The sequence below is a fragment of the Ambystoma mexicanum genome, chromosome 10 (genome assembly GCF_040938575.1).
Source record: "Ambystoma mexicanum isolate Mex_15411 chromosome 10, UKY_AmexF1_1, whole genome shotgun sequence".
Lineage (NCBI taxonomy): Eukaryota > Metazoa > Chordata > Amphibia > Caudata > Ambystomatidae > Ambystoma > Ambystoma mexicanum.
Genome location: NC_090932.1, coordinates 1,593,359,937 through 1,593,381,730, shown reverse-complemented (window position 1 = coordinate 1,593,381,730; position 21,794 = coordinate 1,593,359,937). Strand labels below are relative to the sequence as shown.

Here is a 21,794-nt window from a genome sequence, read left to right as displayed (position 1 = left end):
AGAGGGAGATAGGTGCCATTTTCTTTATGCGTCTCGTGCTGGGCTCTGGCAGGCAAATACAAATTTCTCTGCAGTTACAGCGTTTTTCTGCAGCGCGGTACCGACGAGGTGTGCCCCATGCAAAGCTCATACCATATTCTCAGCTTGTTAGAAGAATCGTCCAGAGGAGCCGGCGTTGCTTCGTTCGGTGTCCGGAGCGCACCAAGAGCTTCCAGGGAGCCATGCCACTCGCGGCAGCTCCAAGCCACACCCCCCTAACATGCAAATTTAAAACTAATGTAGACCCCCAACCCACTCATCAGTCCATATGTCCCTCAAACACCATTCATCATTCCTCCGAGTCATGCATATAAGCAAAGAACACTACCACTAGTATTAGCAGAAGTAGAGGCCCTGCTACAAAAGGGATCCCTGACGTCCAAACGTACTGTCCCGTAGGACAACTGGGATCAAGAAGCAAGCCACAGCAAGGTATTGTCATTCTATCACTTTATTTGGGGACTGGACACAAGTACGGGCCAACTTAAATGTTACACTAGGATCGTCCACAAAAAAAGGATGGTCTCCTCCCAGATGTATCTCTCACGCTGGATGCTGGTACTTAGGCTATTGGGCCTCTGGAACAAATCTTCTAGTTCATACTATATAGTTACAAAAGCTTGGCTCACCTCCCCTACCCTGGTGTAGCAGGCTTAAGGGGGCCCAAAGCCTTTTCTTTACTGAGACTGTTTGCATGCTTTCTGGGTTCCTGTACCCCACAACCTATTCTAGTATAATGTTTCTTGAACAGAAGTGTCAGTTGTCGTAACCACTAAAGAAGAGGCAGAGAGGGATCCCTGGGTTTTCCTGAGCGTTTCCCTGTTTCCTTTGCCCTCGCCTCTATATATGACCAGAACGTGCTATCCCGGTCTCGTTACTCCACCCTCTGTCTGGTCCTGCCTAGGGATGATGTGGCCTGCCAGAACCTTTCTGCTCTTGCTATCTACATACTGGTCTTCCCCAATCTCTCATTCTTTCCCTGCTTGTGTTTCCTTTCACCTCCCGGATGCTGAATTCTCTGGTGTAGTTTTTTTTTCTCTGATGTTGCCCTCCTGAGCTCCTTACCTCTTCCAATACCAACTTCTCTGCCACCTCCAGCTTGAGTTGCTCCTCCATGTTACTGATGTCTCCTGGTGTTATGTCTGCAGTGTCACTTCTGGCCTCTGATAGTCACATCTACCACTCACCCCTGGGTATGACCACTTCCTTCTGCACCCTGTGTCCTCATACCTCCTCCGCATGTCTGGGTTCTCCGGTTATTTTCTGTTCCTGGAACTGCCCCCTTCTGATTTTACCACCTCCATCACATCCTCTCACCACCCTCCAGTGGTTCTATGTGATAATGTCGCGACAGAAAATGCTGCTGTTTTAAATGCATTTTTCTGTGGATTTAAATGTGGGGGAACACCCCACGGCCCCCTATTATCATCTTAATATATAAATAACCATAACGCAACCCCACATATAAATGTGTCGGAAAATGAATTTTTAAAAAACTGCTTTTTCTGCTGTGGCTTTTTTGTCAAAGCTTTTCACTGGATACACCGCCAGCTTCTTCTTTTCCGCCAGCCACTGTTCTTGCGATCTCCTCCCTCAGCTTTCAACTCCCACCACCTCCTATCCAATCTTGCCCCTTCATGTTACTGCCCCATCCTACAACTATTTAACTTCCATCAACTCCACTTGTACACTCTCAATCCCTTATTTTAGCACCACCACCTTGTTGCCACCACTTCTTCCTGCTCTCAAATGCTGCTATCTCTTCGGTCTCCACCATCTCTACAGCCTCTGCTCCTTCCACTACTCTCCAGGCTTCTGCCAATCATGATCCTCCTGTAAGCCACACTGCTAGACAGGGCTGCCGGGGTTTTGTATGGTTCTTCCTACTCCCCCCTGTATGGGACTTCTGGTGAGGGTCTGCACCTTTTGTTCTCTGATTCACATAGTGATGTTATTGATTATACTCCCCAAACACACTAGAGTCTGCTTGTGCTTTACCGAGAGCCCCTGCTCTCCCAGTGTGTGAATTCAACACTGGACACACATTACGCATGCTTTTTACACTCTTTGGTTTAGTGAATAGTTTGTATGCTCTGGGAAAATTCAACATGGTACCCTTCTCGGCAGGAAGACTCTGCTGAGGGACAATGCCTGTATAACTAATGTTTCTCACTGATATAATCCCCTGTTGTGTTGTATCCACAGGACACACTGACTCACTGAATGTCCTTTTTAACTTTATATGGTCACCGGGAAAGGCCATAGGCAATATTATTTATGGGGATCATTTCTGGTGTAAATAGGAGCGGGGTTGCGGGGGAGTCCTTCGCTCCCTTTAAAAAAAATATTTGGGTTGCATGGGTGCCCCCGTAGGTTCCATGGGTTAATATCGCCGAAAAAAAGGCGCAATTCTTATATGGTAATATTTCTGCGGGGATATTAACACATGGACCTGCTGGAGGTTTGTTTATAGAGAGCTGTAGGCTCTCAACTGGTTTTTGGGTGCCTTATCCTTAACTTTCAGGGTCTCGCCAGGGATTTTTGGCTTCCAGGATTAACCTGCCCTGGTGATCTGATAGATAGGGGAGAGTCGAGAACCCCAGTACATGCTTTCGGGAGCCACTGTTATGGTCCATTAGCATATGCCAGTGACCAGTGGATCCATCGAGTACCACCCTTCAGCCCAAGATCCACTGGTTCAGGGTGGTGTCTGGCCCCCTGGGTCATCACCTTGTTGGTCCCCTGAACTAAGGAGGATATCCTGTCACAGTACCTTGTCAATGTACTTGCGCCAAACAGATGAGACACTACGTCCGTGTTAGGCCTGTGGCCTCTAAACATCTTTGTGAAATGCCAAAACGTTCATAGGACTAGGCTAAGAAAACGTCATTACACTGTTAAAACAGGAAGATTACATAGCGTTGCTGGACCTGAACGATGCAAACTTTCATAATTCTGTGCACCCTGAGCATTGACAAATACTATTTAAGGAAGGTGTTGTCAGGTGGGCAAGTAGGGTCCACAAAAAGGCTGAACTCCTTGTAAGCGGAAGAGGCTTTATTAACTCAGAAAGGTCTCTGCTGGTTCAACTCTAGTCTGAAATGGGTTTCCTCTTAATAGATGAACAATGTCAAGGGTACTTGGTGGCAAACCCTGTCACCTAGTCGCAAAATACCACTTCGAATGGATAGTGTCCTCCAACGTATTCCTCATCTTAGATGTATTAGTCCAGCTTTAGCTGCTTTGGAAATTTTTTCTCGGCAGAGGGCGCCGTGCATTGATGTCGAGTCGAAGTCCCTCGAAGGCCTCCATCGAGGGTGATGTCATCAGGTATACAAGTAGCACGCGCGGCGTCCGTATGCCTCAGTTCCATTTTTCTGCAGTGCGTGTTGCTTCGGAGACTCTGCACGCCTCGATAGTTCTGTGACGCAGTTATTGTGAAAGAAGATATTCCAGATGTCCTCACCGTCGACCCCGACCACCCCACGTTCGGGGTTCAAAAAATGTAAAACCTGCGGTTCCAAAATGCCGATCACGGATCCGCACCGAGAATGTCTCTGGTGCCTCGGTAAAAACCACAACACAGAGCCTGTACGAAGTGTCAGGCAATGACGGGCAAGGCTTTGCGAGAGAGGAAGGGAAAACTACAGGTAGGTCGAAAACCCAACTGAAAAAGCCTCAAGCGTCGAGTCGAGATCCCATGAGGAGAAATCTCCTTGACGCGAAAGGCGAAAACACAGGTCTAGGTCCCGAAGTGGTTGACACCACTCTTCGTCTTCGACGAAAAAGTCCAAAAAGAGACTCCACCTTCAAAGACGAGGTTTTGGACGAATCCCCCAAGAAAATTAAAAGCTCCACAAAACATTCTTCCTCCGAAGAATGGGAAGCATTTAGAGTCAAAATGATGGAGATTTTTGAAAAGGCTAAGCCTCGGTCCGCTCCTTCTGCGGAAGCCGGCCGAGAGCATTACCGTTCCGAAACTCGCGGGCCCTCGAGCCCGGGTGATTGAAGGAGGAAGGATCGGGAACCTTCCAGGACCCCGAGTGATAAAGATCGCTCAAGTCGAGTCGACCGCTCGAGGGCATCAACGGCATCCGGAACCCGACACACCTCGAAGGATGAGCCTTCGAAGAGCGTCTCAAAGCCCTCAAAGCCAGCTCCGTCGACGACTGCTATCTCGTTGACGCCTTTGTCGACGTCTACCCCGAAGCCTTTGGTGCCTTCAGTGCCAAAAGTTTCAAAGGCTCCAGTTCAGCCAGAAACTGACAAAACAGCAGCAGAAAAAGCTGTAAAGAATATAAAACCTTCAACCTCCACCATAGCAGCTCCTCCAGAAAAAATGTATAAACCTCTCCCAAGGAAGGAATATTTTTATTTTTTTATTTATTTATATTTTTCAATTTTTGAAGAACAAGAAAGGTCGGAGGAGGATGTTCCTTTTGGCCTAGATTCTGGCACCCCTAATGTCCCAGAATGTCTGATTTCTGAGGAAAGCAGAATGAGGGATTTGGTGGAAACCTTGCATAACGCAAGTGGAATTGACACATCACCTGAAACAGATTTTGGCAGGCCAGAACCAGGGGAACATGTCACTCCCTCATAAAGACAACGCATGACAAAGGTGGTGGATTATTTAGGATGGGCTAGACCACCAAGTCAGTTCATCCAGAATGACCTGACCGATATATTGGATCATGGGCCCACCGAAGATCCGATTTGACCCTTCTAAGTAGCCTTACAAAATAGGATGGCCAAAAATTGGGAAACCCCGGACTCAATTACTCCTGTGAATAAGTCCCTCACTTCAAAATACCGTCTTCCAGTAGCGACCCCGGCAATCTATCCAAACGCCCTACTCCTGAGAGTCTGGTGGGCCAGGCAGCCACAGCTTCTAATAAGCTGTTGTACCCTTCCATCCCTCCGGATAGGGACGACAATCGTGTGGATGGTTGGGCACGCAAGGTATTGTCAGCCGGGAGTATGGCATTAAAATCGGCCAACTCCACATGTGCCTTGGCAACATTTTCGTACACTCTGTGGGAGTGCATTGCAATGGCGGCGGAGCACATACCAGAAGGGGAAGAAAGGGAAGGATTCCTGGCCATCGTTGGAGATGGAAAGGAAGCTATGCAAGAATCCCTTCAGTATGGATTGGACAATGCAGATAGCGTGAGCAAGTCCATGGCCACTAGCATAGTGATACGCAGATTTGCCTGGTTGCGAAAGTCTGGTTTCGCACCAGATGTGCAAAACCGTCTTTTGAACATGCCTTTTGACGGGTCTCACCTTTTCGGCAACAAGGCTGATGAGAGCCTTGAGAAGTTGCAGACCTCAAAAGCAGCAGCCAAATCTTTAGGAGCTGCTATTAGGCAACCTCAGCCTTTTCGTACATCAGGACAATATTGGAGGGGACGATCCTATCGTTATTACTCCTCACATGGAAGGGTGAGAGGAATGGCCAGTCAAAGAGGCCAGAGAAAAACCACTCCTGGTGGACGAGGTAAACATGCTAAGCCAGCCTCAGCTGCAGCCTCTTTGCCATCAGCAGTTGCAGCAACCGCCACAAAACCACTTTGAGGACTTGCATCACAAGACACCTGTAGGAGGCAGGCTGTCACAGCATCTGCAAGAATGGTGAGCCATTACTTCAGATGTTTGGGCTCTAGAAATAATAGCCCAAGGTTACTACCTTCCTTTTCTAACGCAACCTCAAAGCAATCCACCGGGGAGACTTTGAAGCTTCCAGACCCGCTCCTACAGCAGGAAATTTTAATCCTGCTAGAGAAAGGTGCTATAGAACCAGTACTTGTAGCGGAAAGGAACAAGGGATGGTAGTCCCCATATTTTTTTGATCCCCAAAAAGGACGGGAACTGAGATCCAGCTTGAACAAGCTTCTCAGGAAGGACACGTTCAAGTTGGCTACTCTTTCTCAACTTCAGGATTGGTTGGTGTCATTGGATCTTCAGGATGCTTATTTTCATGTGCCAATCCATCTCGAGCACAGAAAATACCTGAGGTTCGTGGTTGGTGACTCGCATTATCAGTTTCGAGTCCTACCATTCGGATTGACCTCTGCCCGAGGGTGTTCACCAAGTTAATGGCAGTGGTAGCAGCACACCTCAGGAGAGGGGGGATTCACGTCTACCTCTACCTGGATGATTGGTTGATCAGGGTGCGTTCTGCCGAGCAAGCCCTGAATCATCCGAAAGTCACCTGCCACTTCCTCCACAGACTGGGCTTCTCCCTCAATTTCAAGAAGTCACAAATGACACCTTCCCAACAGCTCCAGTACATGGAGGCTGTACTAGACACATCCTTGGGAAAGAGCTTGCCTCCCAAGTCAAGGGCTCAAGACATTCTTCAGATGGTTTCCAAATTCCAAAATGCCCAAAATCTCCAGGCCTACGACTTCTTGAGGTTGCTTGGCCTCATGGCATCCTGCATTTTCCTAGTGCCAGAAGCACGCCTAAGGATGTGGTCGCTTCAATGGGCTCTAAAGACTCAATGGTCCCAGTTCTCAGAACAAATGACGGATCTCTTTCGGATTCCGAACAAGTTTCGGCAGGATCTTCTGTGGTGGACTTACACAGAGAACATCCTAAAAGTAGAACATTTTTGGCAACCATAGGGGGAAGCTCATGCCAACGATCTGACAATAAGCAGTCCTTGGTCTCCGCCGGAGTCCAAACTACACATCAACCTTTTAGAGCTCAGAGCAATCAGCCTAGCGCTGAAGGCTTTTCTGCCATCTGTCAGAGGAAAAGATTTCCCGATAATAGACGGACAACACAGTGGCCATGCATTACCTAAACAAAAGAGGAGGTGTAGGGTCACTACCTCTGTGCAGAGAGGCAATGCGGCTCTGGTATTGGGCAATTCAAGAAGGAATCTCCTTATCGGCAGTTCATCTAGCCGGGGAGAAGAATATGACGGTGGACGCTCTGAGCAGGCAGAGTACGAGTGGGACTGGCTCAGGAAGCCCTTCAGGAGATCTTCACCCTTTGGGGAACCCCTCAAGTAGACCTATTTGTGACCAGAATTAACCGGAAGTGTGAAAGGTTTTGCTCAAGGGAATTTCCCCCGAGAGGAGCCCTAGGGGACGCGTTCGTGGCGGAGTGGAACTTCCCACTGCTAAATCCGTTCCCTCTGATCCTTGTCATTCCTCAAGTCATCAGGAGGTTAAGACGGTTCAAAAACCACATGATCCTAATTGCCCCGGATTGGGCCAGGAGGACGTGATACCCAGACCTTCTAGATGTGTCCACCTGCCCTCCAGTACGTCTTCCTCAGAGAGAGGACCTTCTCTCACAAAAGGAGGGCCAAGTTCTCCATCCAGAGGTCAGGACTCTCAACCTTCATGCTTGGTATCTGAAAGGCTGAGATACAAGGATTGGGACCTTCCAGATTACGTCATGGAGGTGTTGCTTTCGGCGAGAAGGCCAGCAACAAAATCTTTGTACCGTTGCCGCTGGAAGAAGTTTTGGAACTGGTGCAGGGAAAATAATGTTGATCCTTTTCTGTGTCCTATTCCAGAAGTATTATCTTTCCTCTTATCATTGGCACATAGAGGTCTCAATGTTGGGACCATTAAAGTTTATCTTGCAACGCTCTTCGTAAGAATGTTCCTATTTTAAAATTCCTTTAATAGTGCAATTCTTAAAGGTACTCACTAATGTGTTTCCTCCCTCTTCTTTTCAAGTCCCAGTTTGGGACCTTAATCTGGTTCTAAAGTTTTTGATGTGTGCCCCTTTTGAACCTTTGCACACATGCCATTTAAGACTACTAACATTGAAAACCGTTTTCTTGGTTGCTTTAACATGGGCACAAAGAGAAAGTGAGTTGCAGGCACTGTCTTCTGGGCCACCCTATACTGTGTTCTACAGGGAGAGAGTTGTATTGAGGGTTAAACCCTCGTTCTTACCTAAAGTTGTGTCTGATTTCCATTTAAATCAGAAGATCACTCTGCCCGCGTTCCATCATCCACCTTAACCCAGTAAGGAGGAGGAAAGATTGCGCAGGCTGGACCCAAGAAGAGCTCTAAGCTTTTACATTTCTAGGCTCTCCAAGATTAGAGTGGATAATCAACTTTTCATTGGCTACACCGGAAGGAAGTTGGGTCAGTGTCGAAACAAACCCTATCACGTTGGATTGTGCTTTGCATTTCAGAATGCTACAGATTGGTGGGAAAAGATCCACCAGAAGGCTTGAGGGCCCATTCAACCAGAGGCATTGCCTCTTCGACGGCCCTTCAAAGAGGTGTTCCCTTAAACTTTATTTGTGAAGCAGCAACTTGGTCTTCGCTGCACACTTTTACTAAATTCTATAATCTGGATGCTTCCCACTCTAAAGAGCTTGCTTTTGGTAAAGCAGTGCTGTATTCAGCTATATAATTTTAGAGATCTACTCCATCCTCCAAAGATCTTTTTACACTTTGCTTTGGGAGTCTTATCTAAGATGAGGAATACGTTGGAGGACACAATCCATTCGAAGAACAAGTTGCTTACCAACTGGTAACGTTCTTTCAACTGGATGTTCCTCCAACGTATTCCTCATCGCCCTCCCATCCTACCCCTCTGTAGATTTTCTGGTGTTTTTACCACTTCAACTCTTGCAAGGCTGACACCTGGCTACCTACACTATCTATACAGCAAGAGCAAGAGGGGAAAAACAGAACTGAGGCCAACGGGCGCCGCGCGTGTTACTTGTATACCCGATGATGTCACCCTCGACGGAGGCCTTCAAGGGACGACATCGACGCACACCGCCCTCGGCCGAGAAAAAAAGCAGTTAAAGCTGGGCGAATACATCTAAAATGAGGAATACGTTGGAGGAACATTCAGTCGAAAGACCGTTACCAGTTGGTAAGTAACTTGTTCTACTTTTCTAGCAGGCGTTTCTGGGCCCCTGCCACCTGCTGTAAATAGTAGCAGAGTTTCTTCTCGAGTCTCAGTCCTAAGCCTAACGGGTTCCTGCACCCTTTTTCGATGATTCCCTTGGGTTAGTGTCCTAGTTGGGCTCTCGGTGCCATGCGTAAGGGGTTTCCGCACCCTCTCGCCCCCCAACTCTGAATGTGATGAGAGCCTCCACCACATTCCTTGCTGAGGTTCCGGGCTCCTACCCTCTCTTTAACCTAACTACTCCCGTTCTGCTGCTGCTCCCCTTGCCACCGGGGCAACATGCTTTTACCTTCTCATGCCATGGGCTTGGCCTCTTTAGAACAGGGCCTCACCTTTACCCGCTGCCTTGGGCCATTCTTGCCCAGGCAAAATGTCATAATATAATGAGCTAGGTTCACTTTTTCACTCTCCTGGTGTGCCTCTTCCAGCTCCTTCCAATATGCTGCTACTACCACCTCCCGGTCCTCTCCTCTCCTCTTTACTTACTTCCACCACCTCTTGAATTTCTCCTGCAATAACCTTCCACCACCTTTTGTTCTTTCTCCCCATCTAGTCTCCAACCCTGAATACTCTTTTCTCCCACCTTGTCCAAACTCCTTCCCCCCTCTCTCCAAACTTCTCCAAACTCTTGCCTTTCTCTCCAACGGCCTCCTCTCTCCAAACTCCAGCTGCCAGCTCCTACACCAATCATCCAGACTGCATAACTGGGGAACTGGGATGTTCTAGTCTTGTGACCCCTTCCTCGGGCTCGGCTTTGTGTGAGGATCTGTACCCATTGGGGTAAAGGGCTGTGAATGGCCAAATGCAATTCGTTTACCTGCCTTTAACTCTGGTTCCTTAGGGCAGACATTAAGGCTTATGTGCCATTCTGAAGTTCACTGTCTGTGGTGGGTTTTGGTCAAAGTAAGCACAGAATGGGCCCTGCTGTCTGTTGCTTGTACCAGCGCAAGAGGACCGCGCTGCAGAAAAGTGACTGAAATGTTACTTTGCTAAGTGGTCTTGCGGAGCGATGCTCACCTGGAAGTAAAACCTGTTTCGGTGTTTACGCAAACTCGTGTTGAGATCTACATAGGAACCTTCACAGTAAGGTCGCTGCACACTTGCTCTCTGACCCTTGTGACCATTTTCTCTTAAAGGGGCATTGTCTACACACGTGCGTGCTCTTGAAAGCCCCCTGATTGAGGACATGGAAGGCATTGTATCGCTGCTTTCATCCAGTTTTAGATTCCCCCAGGCAAAAGCTGAAACGCTTAAAGGGGCAATGCCTTTATGCGAACCTCCTTGCTATAACATGGGGGGGCTTTGTAGGGTAAACCGTGGATCTTCGCCCACACCGCAGCTGTGCCTGTCTTTAGCTTGAGGAGGCACCACCCCACTAGATGACCCCAGTGGCAAGCAAGGGATCTCGTCACAGTGCTCCCCAATGTCAGTTCAAAGTACTGCCATTCGGCGTAACGCAAGCACCTGGGGTATTCACAAAAGTGTTATCTATAATGAGGACACATCTACACCAGCACACAATCCATGTGTAATCCTACCTAGATGAATGGCTGATATGGGCAACAGTGCGGGGCAAATGTTTATTAATTGTCAGTGTATGCAGTGTATGAGTCAAGAATATAAAGCCTGTAGGGGTGGGCGAGATATTTTTGAGCTGAGCGGCAGTATACAATATATAGCTTGATATTGGTTATATGGGAGAAATGCTAAGCTGCAAGCTGTCAACTACATGTAAGGCATCACAAACACATTTTATTTATAAGACATTGATAAAAATAAAGTGCACACACAGGGTTCCTCTTCCTGTTTGAGAATACACACAGTTGTGTAAATATCAAAATGTAAATAAAAAATCAAAGCGTGAGGGATCATGTTTAGTCAACGTCACACTAGGGATAAGATTACAAACACGCTCAGTCGACATCCCTTTTTGAACTTTGAAAACTTCATGTGCAATACTCTGCGCCTACCACTAGATGTCGGCCTATGCAAAGCATGTGAATCTAAGCAGATACAAGCATTAGAAATACGATTACTGTAAGTAATGTATGCGATATATATCTTGATGTTAACAATATTGTCTCATCCTATATCGATTTTGAAAATAGATCGATATATCTCCAAAACTCGATATATCGCCTAGCCCTAGTCTTGTGCAAGAATACACTCTGCAGAGGGTGGTGTGCATGCAATTCTTTTTATTTGTAAATGGAACTTACAACACGTGCATGAAACTTAATCGACAGGAGTGTTTATGCCTGTAGATGTGTGTGTATATATATTGTACTGTATGCTGTTGGACTAGGTGGTGTGATTGTGCATGGGGCTGAATGTATTGCCCAAGCAACTCAGTTTTAGGCGTGCTTGAATTAAGCGTTGTGTCCAGGTGGCTGAGCGTGTGTTTGCACAGGACGAGATGTATGTTTAGTGTAGTGTCTGCTTGTAGTAGGAAGGATTTCAATAGAAGAAGCTCTTTGTGGGCACACTGAGGGCAGGCATCTGTGGCCCATGTTCCTACTTTATTCCGGTGTCCTGCCTTTTCTCTTCATTAGCTGCAGTTTTTTCCTTTGTGCCTTGTTTTTATCTGTGTTGGGTCCTCTCCTTTTCTATCACAATCTCCTTTATTTATTTCTTCATTTGTTTTTCTTTCTTTCTGTAATTTTATTTTTTGTCTACCGGATGATGGTCTTTCTTCCATGTCTCTTTCATTCCTTAAATACCATTTCACCAACTCCTCTTTCGTTCTTTTTTTTTTAAATTCTTTTTTGTATTTTTTGACAAACTCTTTGCTTTTTCAGGGGATGAGCCACACAAAGCCATGAACCCTCTCATCACTGGGCTCTTCGGTGCAACAGCTGGTGCTGCAAGTGTGTTCGGCAACACTCCACTGGACGTAGTAAAGACCAGGATGCAGGTAGGAAGATGATATGCCACCTGCTCTTCCGTAGGACTCTTTCACTCCTTTCCCTAAGATAAAATCCCTGTTATTTTCCATGTTCAACCAATCAAACTTTTGCTGTCCCTCCCAAAGGATTATGGACCCTCTATAAAGGTTCTTCCACCCATAGGGCTCTTTCTCGCCTGCGTCTGGGTACATGTCTCTGCTACATGCCTTGTTCCACCCATAAGACCTTTGCTATCCCTCCTGAAGGCATACTACTCTGCTATACTCCATGTTCCCCCATAGGACTTGTTCTTCCTTTGTAGGGCCTTTTGACATGCTACTTGCCTTGAAGTTCCGCATGGGGCATATATCCATGCAATGGATATTGTACTTCACAACTTAAAGATAAAAGATTTTAACCAAAAATATATGTAAAAACAATACTTCACAACCTGCTGTCTTTCGTGCATGGCCCTGCCACAAACCTTGTGCTGCATGCCTTGCACTCTTACTGTCTCTCCCCTGTGTCCTTGCTTGCTCCACGCCATGGTTCTCCAGGGCTCTTGCTGACCTCTGGGCTCACCACCGGCAACATCTCTCTGGGTGTTCTCAGAAACAGCAGATCTAACGGGATATGCAGGGTGACCCTGGGTTAAGGTTAGGAATTACTGTTTAGGGAAAGTGGCATAAAAGTGTAGAAAACCTTCCAGGCATAAGCAGTGGAGACAAAATTGGTAAGTCAAAGAAAGTTCTGGGACTGGCAGAGGGACGAAATAGGGTAGGGAATGCAAGGGGTAAAGCAGGACACTAGAGTATTTCACTAGTAGCCAGGTCCACTTCTGCCATCACATGTTCTATTTCTTGGTAAGTCTGCTGTTCTTTCAGTTCTTTCTAGCATTTAGATGCGGGCCGCATATTTGTGGTGCAGCACTGAACTCCTACGATAGTTCTTTATCTTTTATACGTTTGGTTTTTATTTTTGTCCCCAGGGCCTCGAGTCGGGGAAGTACAAGAGCACGTGGGACTGTGCATACCGGATTATGAAATACGAGGGTCCAAAAGCGTGAGTCCAGCTTGTTATCTTCATTGACATGGGGTTAGTCCTCACTGGGTACAAGTATGGTGGAAAGCTGCTGTGAGCAAGGAAATGGAGAAAGTGGAGGGAAAGGGGAGTGCGAGGTGGAGCAATCGCCAACTAGGCATTGAAGTGCAAATTGCTCAAAATGAATGTGCAGGCAATGTGTCTGGGTGCACAAAGGACTAGGCCGGGCAAAGGTAGGTGTAGGTGTGGTTGCAACGCAGCACTAGGCATGGATACAAAAGAGACTAGAGGTAGGTAGGTGGACCAGGCACTGAATATGGGTGTGCAAAGCAGTAGGCATTGGGTCATACAGTTGGTTGGATGTGTGTGTCTGTGTCTATGCCTTCAAATATAGAGGTTGTGTTCTGCTTTGCCCCTGCCACTGGGCAAGAGACAGTCACATGCCAGGCTGCAGTGTCATTGGCCCTTTAAGGGCCTTGCCATGACACCTCAAGTAGGGCAACACCCCTACCCCACCTACCCAAAGCTGGCCCACCAAAGTTATGTCACCCGACAGCCCTTGCAACCATCCCAGTACTCTAAAGCACTGATAACATTTACCTTGGATTCTGCAGTCTGGGCAGCTCTGCTGTGGTCCACAGATATGGACCACAACAGCCAATCTAACAGGAGTACTAAATAGCAAAACATGCATGCATACCCTAACACCCAGACCAGCACAAGCAGCTGGATGTGCTAGCATATGAGATGGATGCATTATGAAGGGGTGGTGTGGTCATTCAGAGAAGGAGATTGTGGCAGGAGTTTGGCGGCGAGTTTACGATTCAGGAAGGAGGCGGTGGAAGGAGTTTAGAAGGAGACAAGAGCGGATGAGGCTGGAAACCAAATGTGACATGCGGCAATCATTACGAGGTATTCAGTGCGAGACTTCAGGGAGTGATTGCGGGGAGAGCATCAGGAGGGGGTAAGAGGAACATTACAGGTGGTGGGATATAGAAGGCAGTAGGAAAAGGCTGGAGGAAGAAGGTGGTAGGACGAAGAGGTTGAGGTTGGGAAAGCACCATGGGGCTAGCGAGAGCAGGGGGAAATTAGACTGTTTGCTCGAAGGCGGGGCTTAGGGGTGAGGCTCTGATCAGAAGTGGTTAAACCAAGGTGGCATTGATCAGGTACCCAGGAAAGGGCAGTGATAAGGCCCTCCTAAACTCCTTCCTGGAAACCGGGACAACCAAACCGTGTGGACCCTGCCTAGACCCTCCGGAAGATAGCTCAGGGGCAACACATTCACATTGGAAGCAAGAGGATGCGGAGCAACACAAGTCTGACCCCCGGGTCTGCGTTTAGAAACCTCTGGGTACTAAGCGCATTATAAATAACTAATTATAATTTATAATTATAAGGGGAAACTCAACTTGTATCTGCAACTTGTGGCGGAGTCTCGGCACAGGAGCCAAAATTTCTGTTTGTAAGCTATTAGCTACACATAAAAAGTCACTCTCACCCTGAATTCTCCACATGCGCACAGCAGACCGTTTCATACTCTCCAAGAGCCAGTTATCACTCGACAAAGGTTAGTGGCAAGTGCAGATTTTGAGGCCGGCTCAGCGAGGTGTATAGGACCTGCAAAGGGATGGGAGATGGTCGTAGTCCACTACAACTGAAGACCAGCTGGAGGACTGTTGGCGAAAGAATTCCAGAGAGACCATCAGTGACTAGGGTGAGCCCAGAAAACTGCAAGACGTGTCTGAACGAGGCCATTGAGAGTTGAAACCCTTTTTTATTTTATTTGTTCAGCTGGAAATTTAGCACTGCCAAGAAGGTGAGCATGACATTAGGTGTGAGTGAGCCAGACAAAATTGTGGGTTTAAAATATACAAGTTGTGGGTTTGCAGTTCATTAGAGACATATGTGCAATGCACCCAAGGATGTGGGTAGCCAAGGAACTGGTATGGTTGTGCTAAGCACTAAATGTGGGGATGTGAAGCAGTAGGCATGGGTGCATGCAACACTAGGCATATGTTTTGTGAGAAACCTGAGGGTATCTCACTCCTATTTATTCCCTGTAGGTCCTCTGCACAAGTGGACAGGGTAAGGCCATCGCTTTTGGATCCTGACCTTGGGGGGTGGACAAGCAAGAGAGGATCATCTGGGTGGAGGGTCCTTTGGTACTGGGAGTGGGATGCCCTGGTGAGAGACATGGTACCCCACCTTTTTACCTTCTAGGGACCAACCCAACCCTGTCCCAGCCTTTATTGGTTATTGTGTGCCAGCTCCCTTGACTTCCTCAAATATCACCACTGACAGTACTGGGACAAAGAAGCAACTGGGAGTAATGAAGACTAGAAGCTTTTCCCACTCTGGTACGGGGACGAGGAAGATGCCTGTTAAAGACTGACAGGGTCAGGCCTGGCCCTTTGATTATGGTCAGGCAGGTTCAATTGAATATTTGCTCCTGCGGCCTGTCAAGGGACTGCAGGTGTACTTAAGGAACTCTTATCAAAAGGCAAATAGGGAGGTGGTGCCGGTGGTGTTGAAGCAGGAGCAGGAGCGGGGAGGCCAATATAATCATCAGGGAGGCAAGTTGGTGAAGCACACCAATGGTTTATGGAAGTGCGGCCTGGGAGCTGGGGCTCTGCGGAACTGATCTAAAGCTGGGCAGGGAGCCGTGCAGAGAGGCTGTCCCTTGTTCTGGTGTTCACAGTGCTCGTTCTCCTGTGGGCAGAAGCCGACACAGGAGTATCTGAGGGCAGGAGACGTAACCCTGATGAGGAGAGCAGAAGGGCTGAATGATCTGCGCTGCTGGAAAACCTGAGGCTGCAATCGTTGAGTTTCTGCCCAAGGAGAAACCCGGTATGCAAGGATTTGAACGTTCATAGAGGGATACATTGTGTCGAGCGGTCGCGTGTATGAAAAGAGATGTTTTTCGAAGGTCTCCGAATAAGAATACTTTGTAGTGGAGTGGCCACGTGTATATGAAAGGACATTATCGAAAGTCTCAGAGTGCTGGGCACTTCGTTAAAGGCAACTTACAAAGATATTAACCAACGAGTTGAATTGAATGAAAGCTTTAACAAATACAACCTTATGGTTATTGAATTCCGAAACGAAAGAAAACTTAATGAAAAGGCACATATGGAATTAAAGTTGAATGGAGTACTACAATTCAAATACAATCACCATGTGCTGAACTCAGAAATGAATGGAACTTTAAAGTAAAGGCCATGCATGCTAAACTTTCAGGTGAACAGAACTTTGAATTTAAATGAACCCAGTACATACTGAAAGTGAATGGAACTTTAACAGTGCACATGAACCCACTATTTCTGATGTTTATTAATCTGCTTAGAATGACATGCTGTGCATAGTCCGACATCCAGTGGTCACTGCGGAGTATTGCATTTTGTTTTCGTAGTCGAAAAGGGGACGTCGACAAGGCATGTCTGTAACACTATCCCTATAGTGACGTGCATTGTACCCACGATCCCTCACGCGTCGAGGTCCCGGCCAGATATTGGTTGCCTTAACGTGGAGCTCCTCAAGAGAAATTGCAAAAACATTTACTCGACCCTTTGGTCGTTATTTATTATTATACATTACATTAGATCCCTACTTCGACGTCGAAGCTGCAAAGCTGTTTCACCGCCGAGTAAGAACTTCGACGGCGGTGGCTTAGATGGAGGAGATCCTTCAGCGCTGCCGAACACATGGCCTGGCCTCGCCGGCCTAAGACAGTAGGGAGAGTGGGGTTGTGGGACATTTCTTCTATTTCTAAGAATGCCTTTCTCTCCCCCCCCTTCCTTCGAGGTCGTTATCACTCGTATCTGTATCCTCAGCTATGGAGAGGACTCTGTTTAGAATTTGCCCACGCTGTAAGGGCAAATTCATATGGAAAGACAAGCACAAGCGGTGTAACCGTTGCTTACCCCTCGACCACAACGAGGAAGGCTGTGCGACCTGTAAACTGGTTCGCCCAAAAACTTTAAAGGGCCGCAAGGTCAAGAGGTGGGCAGCCTACGCTATGTCTAGAGCTGATTCCTCACCCGCTGCCGCCGAGTGTGACGAGGATAGTGATAACCCGACCTCTGTTTCGGAAGTTGTAGACCTCTCTAGGGAGCGTACCCGCTCCTCGGCGTCTGTCCCCGGCAGTGACAAGTTCGGCTCACGCCCTACTTATGGGGATGAACTCCGCGGGCGACACTGACGAACACAGAAGGCATAAACATAAGCACACAACCCATGGCACTTCTTCGTTGAAGATGAAGAAAGCCATAGTGCCAACGGAGACGCCGGACCCACCTGCATCCTCCACCGACCGTAAGGGTCGCAAGCCCTCCCCGCCACCGCAGACACAACTAGCGACTGGGCTACCTGCAGACAAGGGCGCTACCACCAAAACGCCACGCGACGCGCCTCGTAAGAGTGCTATCGTCGCCGAAAAAGACTCGGCACCGCCCAGCACGATGCCAGACGAACCCTCGATGGAGAAATTAATCATCGAGAGCTTGACGCTTATAGTTTCCATTGACGGCCGGAAAAGGGCGGCGAGTGATACGCCGAAGACCCTTCACAAGGCCAGGGAAACGCCGAGAATGCCGGAAGGGAGGCAGGGACCGCTCCCACCGTCGAAAGAAGGCTCTAGCCTACGAGAAGTTTTCTCAGAAGGCGAAGGGACTTTATCCTCGATCTTCTGGGACAGATCAAGACGGCTACAGGCAGAAGAGCCTCCTTTTTCGCCTCCAGACCGTTCTGGGTTACCACATTGGACTTTTGAGAGATTACAATCTTGTATGGACAAACTGGATAGATTTATATCCACTCCTGAACATAAAACACCCAAGAGGCCAAGAGAGGTACTTCATGAGGACCCCAGGGCTAAATTACCTAGCCTATTTAACCCCTTTCAAGAGGAATCTAATACTTATGACCTCACTGAAGAAGACCCTCACTTCGAAGAGGACGAGGGATTCTTAGATAGTGAAGACCAACAGAACCTCGAAGAAGAAGGTTTTGAGGAAAACCTTGACGTAGGTGGGGGGGGCTTCGAGGAAGACCCAGATGAAGGTGGCTCACAGCCTTGGCAGTCACCAACAGCATCTACAGACCCTGTGATCCTAAACCTTCCCTCTCCTCAGACCACACCGGTCAGGAATCCGTCACTAATAGATGACCAACCCACTTTCAATGTACTACTACGGAAGGCAGCAGCGCACTTTGAGATTGAAACTGGGGAAATTACTCCCGATACTGATTTTGTAGAAAGAATCATTAGGAAAAACCTCCCACTAGTCAAAACATTCCCCTCCTCGCCTCAGTTAAGAGGCGAATTACCCCATCGCTGTCTACACCTGTGCTGGTCAGAGGGGTCAATCCAAGAATTGAAAAACTGTTTACTCCCTCTCCTTCGGACCCATTATACATTAAGGGTCACTCAATTCCAGACTCCTTGGTGGTAACTACCACAAGGAAAAGAGCAGGGGTTCCGCTATCAACCAGCGAAGCACCCCCAGACAAAGAAGGAAAGAAACTCTACGCCCTGGGTAAAAGAATTACAGCCTCGGCAGCTTTTTCAACCAGAATTGCCAATAATAATACCCTACTGGCATGTTATGCTGATGCCCAATGGGGAAAATTACGACAAGACCTCAAGGAAGTCCCTGAGCCCTTAAGAAGTTGCTTATTAACCACGGTAACAGAAGGAACTCTGGTTAACCAGAGCATCATTACAAACACTCTTGATGCTGCAGAAACGGCTGGCTGTTCTTTATTCCAGGGAATAGTTCTGAAGCGTCATGTCTGGCTCAGCAACTCAGGTTTTAAGCCAGAAACCCAGGCGTCACTCATTAATAAACCAATGGAGGATTGTAACTTCTTTGGGAAAGCAGTGGATGATGCACTGGAGACTGCGAAGAAGGATTTCGACACCCTAAAGACTTTAGACCAAATCTCAAGGCCTCCCAATAAGCGAGGATTCGGCAACAAATGCTTTTTTCGAGACCAACGTCAACAGCAACAACAGCAGTACACTGCAGGCAACTGGTCCTCTACTCAGGGAACCGGTGGCCAATACACTCAAAGAGGACAACGCCATGGCAAGGGTAGATGTCGGGGCCCAACTCCCAGAGGATCCCCAGCTACCAACACCAAATGACCCGAAGGTTCGGGTCCCCTCCCATGCATCACCGGTCGGAGGCCGGTTAATATCTTTCCTACCAGCACGGGAGGGTATAACATCAGACCGCTGGGTATTGTCAACCATAGCCCGTGGTTACTCCATAGACTTCAGTCGGTCCCCCAAGGGGACGGCGCTTATCACCGGAGCACCTCGCCATCCTACTTCAAGAAGTGGAACTGCTGCTACTAAAAGGAGCAATAAAAGCGGTGCCTCTATCACAGGTAATGGAAGGTATTTATTCAGTGTACTTCCTTGTAACCAAAAAGGACTTAACCATGCGCCCTGTACTAGATCTGCGCATAGCGAACAAATTTGTCAAACCTCAAAAATTTTGCATGGTGACCCTACAGGAAGTAATCCCCCCTACATTCACAGGGAGATTACATGACAACACTGAACATGAAAAATGCATACTTTAATATTTTAATGTTGCCAGCGCACAGAAAATAGATGGCAAACACTACCAGTTCAGAGTGCTACCCTTCGGCGTAGCGTCAGCGCCAAAGGTATTCACAAAAGTACTGCCAGTGGCAGCGGCCAACTTGCGGAGGTTGTCCATCCCAGTATACCCTTACCTCGACGATTGGCTCATAACAGGGGATTCTTACGAGACATGCTTCTGAAATACCCAAAAGACTGTAGACCTTTTGTTCCAACTGGGCCTCTCCATCAATGAGAAGAAGTCCAGCCTAGACCCCAGCCAGATCAAACAATTCCCAGGGGCTCTAATTCGAACAAAGGACGGCAATGCAAGAGTGGCTCAACAGCCAGTGGTGTCAGGCCAGCGGACAATGGGACGATCTAGTGGTGGTCTTGCAGGCCTTGTTTCTCTTGCTACAGCGGTGGCTGAAGGAAAACCTGGTAATAGGGAAACCATTCGCCACGCCCGCAGTGGAAGCCACTCTAACCACAGACGCATCCCTCACAGGATGGGGGGCTCACCTATCCCATCAGACTGCACATGGAGTTTGGACTCAGGGTGTAGCGTCCAAACACATAAACTTGCTGGAACTGCTAGCGGTCTTCAAAGCACTGAAGGTTTTCCAGGCGCACCTGCAAGGGAAAACAGTGGTGGTCCTCACAGACAGCACCACAGCCATGTACTACCTGAACAAGCAAGGGGGCACGCACTCTCCAGGACTGTCCAAGCTGTCCCAGAACATCTGGAAGTGGGCTCTCAAACACATGTTCCTGTTGTCACAACATGTACCAGGGGAACTCAATCTGCTAGCAGACGAACTCAGCAGAGACTTCCCTCTGCCCACAGAGTACGAATGGCGGTTAAGAGAAGACATTGTCTTTGACGTTTTCACACAATGGGGGTTCCCAGAAATAGATCTGTTTGCAACTCTGGAGAACTCCCAATGCCAAGATTACGCCTCCAGGTACCCCCAGAACCGATCCAAGGTGAACGGTCTCTGGATAACACGGTCAGGGAAATTTGTTTACGCTTTTCTTCCCGACTCCCCTTCTCAACAAAATAGTTCACAAGATGCACCAGGAACCAGTCACCATGGTACTAGTGGCCCCTATGTGGGCTCGACAGCCATGGTTCGCTCACCTGATGGAGATGTCTCTGTCTCCACCGGTATAACTACCCTGCCCGTACAACATGCTGTCACAGGACAGGGGCAAGACGATACACCCATGCCCACAGACCCTGAACTTAGCAGCCTGGCTCCTGAGGTCATAGAATTTGGACACTTACAGCTCCCTCAAAGATGCATGGACATTCTTAGGGAGGCTAGAAAACCTAACACTCGTTACTGCTATTGTAGCAAATGGAAGAAATTCGTCATCTGGTGTAGAAATAAGAGCATCAACCCCGTTGACTGCTCTCTCACACATATTGTTCTTTACCTGACTCACTTATTAGACTCAGAATTGGTCTTTAATTCTATTAAAGTTCATCTAGCTGCACTTTCCGCATACACCACTTCTCAACTCAAAGTGTCATGGTGGAAAGTCCCAGTTATTAAAGCCTTCATGGAGGGAGTAAAGAGGATACACCCTCCTATAGCCAACCCATCTCCCGGATGCGACCTAAACGTGGTACTTACCAGGCTTATGGGCTCACCCTTTGAACCCATGCACAAGGCATCCCTTAAGGACCTCACTCTTAAGACTGCTTTCTTAATAGCTATCACCTCCATTAGGAGAGTGAGTGAACTACAAGCGCTCTCTGTACTAGACCCCTTTGTAACAGTTCACAAAGATAGGGTGGTTCTACGCACACATCCTAGGTTTGCACCAAAATGTATTTCAAAATTACATGTCAACCAGTCAATAGAAGTACCAACGTTCTTTCAAAACCCTCCAAATTTAGGAGAAAGGAGCCTGCATACACTAGATGTGCGCAGAGCCGTCATGTTTTATATGGAAAGAACTAGACCGCTGAGAAAGACTAATCAGTTCTTTGTCTCAGTGGCAGCAGGAAGAGAAGGAGATGTAGTTTCAAAATCCACTGTATCTAGATGGATTGTCCAATGCATCACTCTGTTACACTCTTGCTAAGAGAGAACTACCCTTCAAGCCGAGAGCATATTCTACTCGTGGCACTGGGGCTTCCATAGCATTCATTGCAAATGTCCCTCTTGAGTCCATTTGCAAAGCGGCAACCTGGAGTTCTGGACACACCTTTACAAAGCACTACTGTCTAGATGCCCACTCTAGATCTGATTCCCAGGTGGGACAAGCAGTATTAAGACATCTTTTTTTCTACTGTTCCTTCTCACAACCCACCTCCAACTCCGGGTACTGCT

At 47.8% G+C, this 21,794-nt stretch overlaps 1 protein-coding gene across 1 annotated transcript in view; it reads left to right on the top strand.

Annotated features, from left to right (window-relative positions):
* Positions 1-21,794, top strand: part of SLC25A1 (solute carrier family 25 member 1) — a 155,067-nt gene that overhangs the window by 126,028 nt on the left and 7,245 nt on the right. The window contains exons 7-8 of the mRNA XM_069619949.1: positions 11,736-11,851; positions 12,811-12,884. Coding sequence (XP_069476050.1) covers positions 11,736-11,851; positions 12,811-12,884 — 190 coding nt within the window. The remainder of the gene's footprint in view (positions 1-11,735; positions 11,852-12,810; positions 12,885-21,794) is intronic.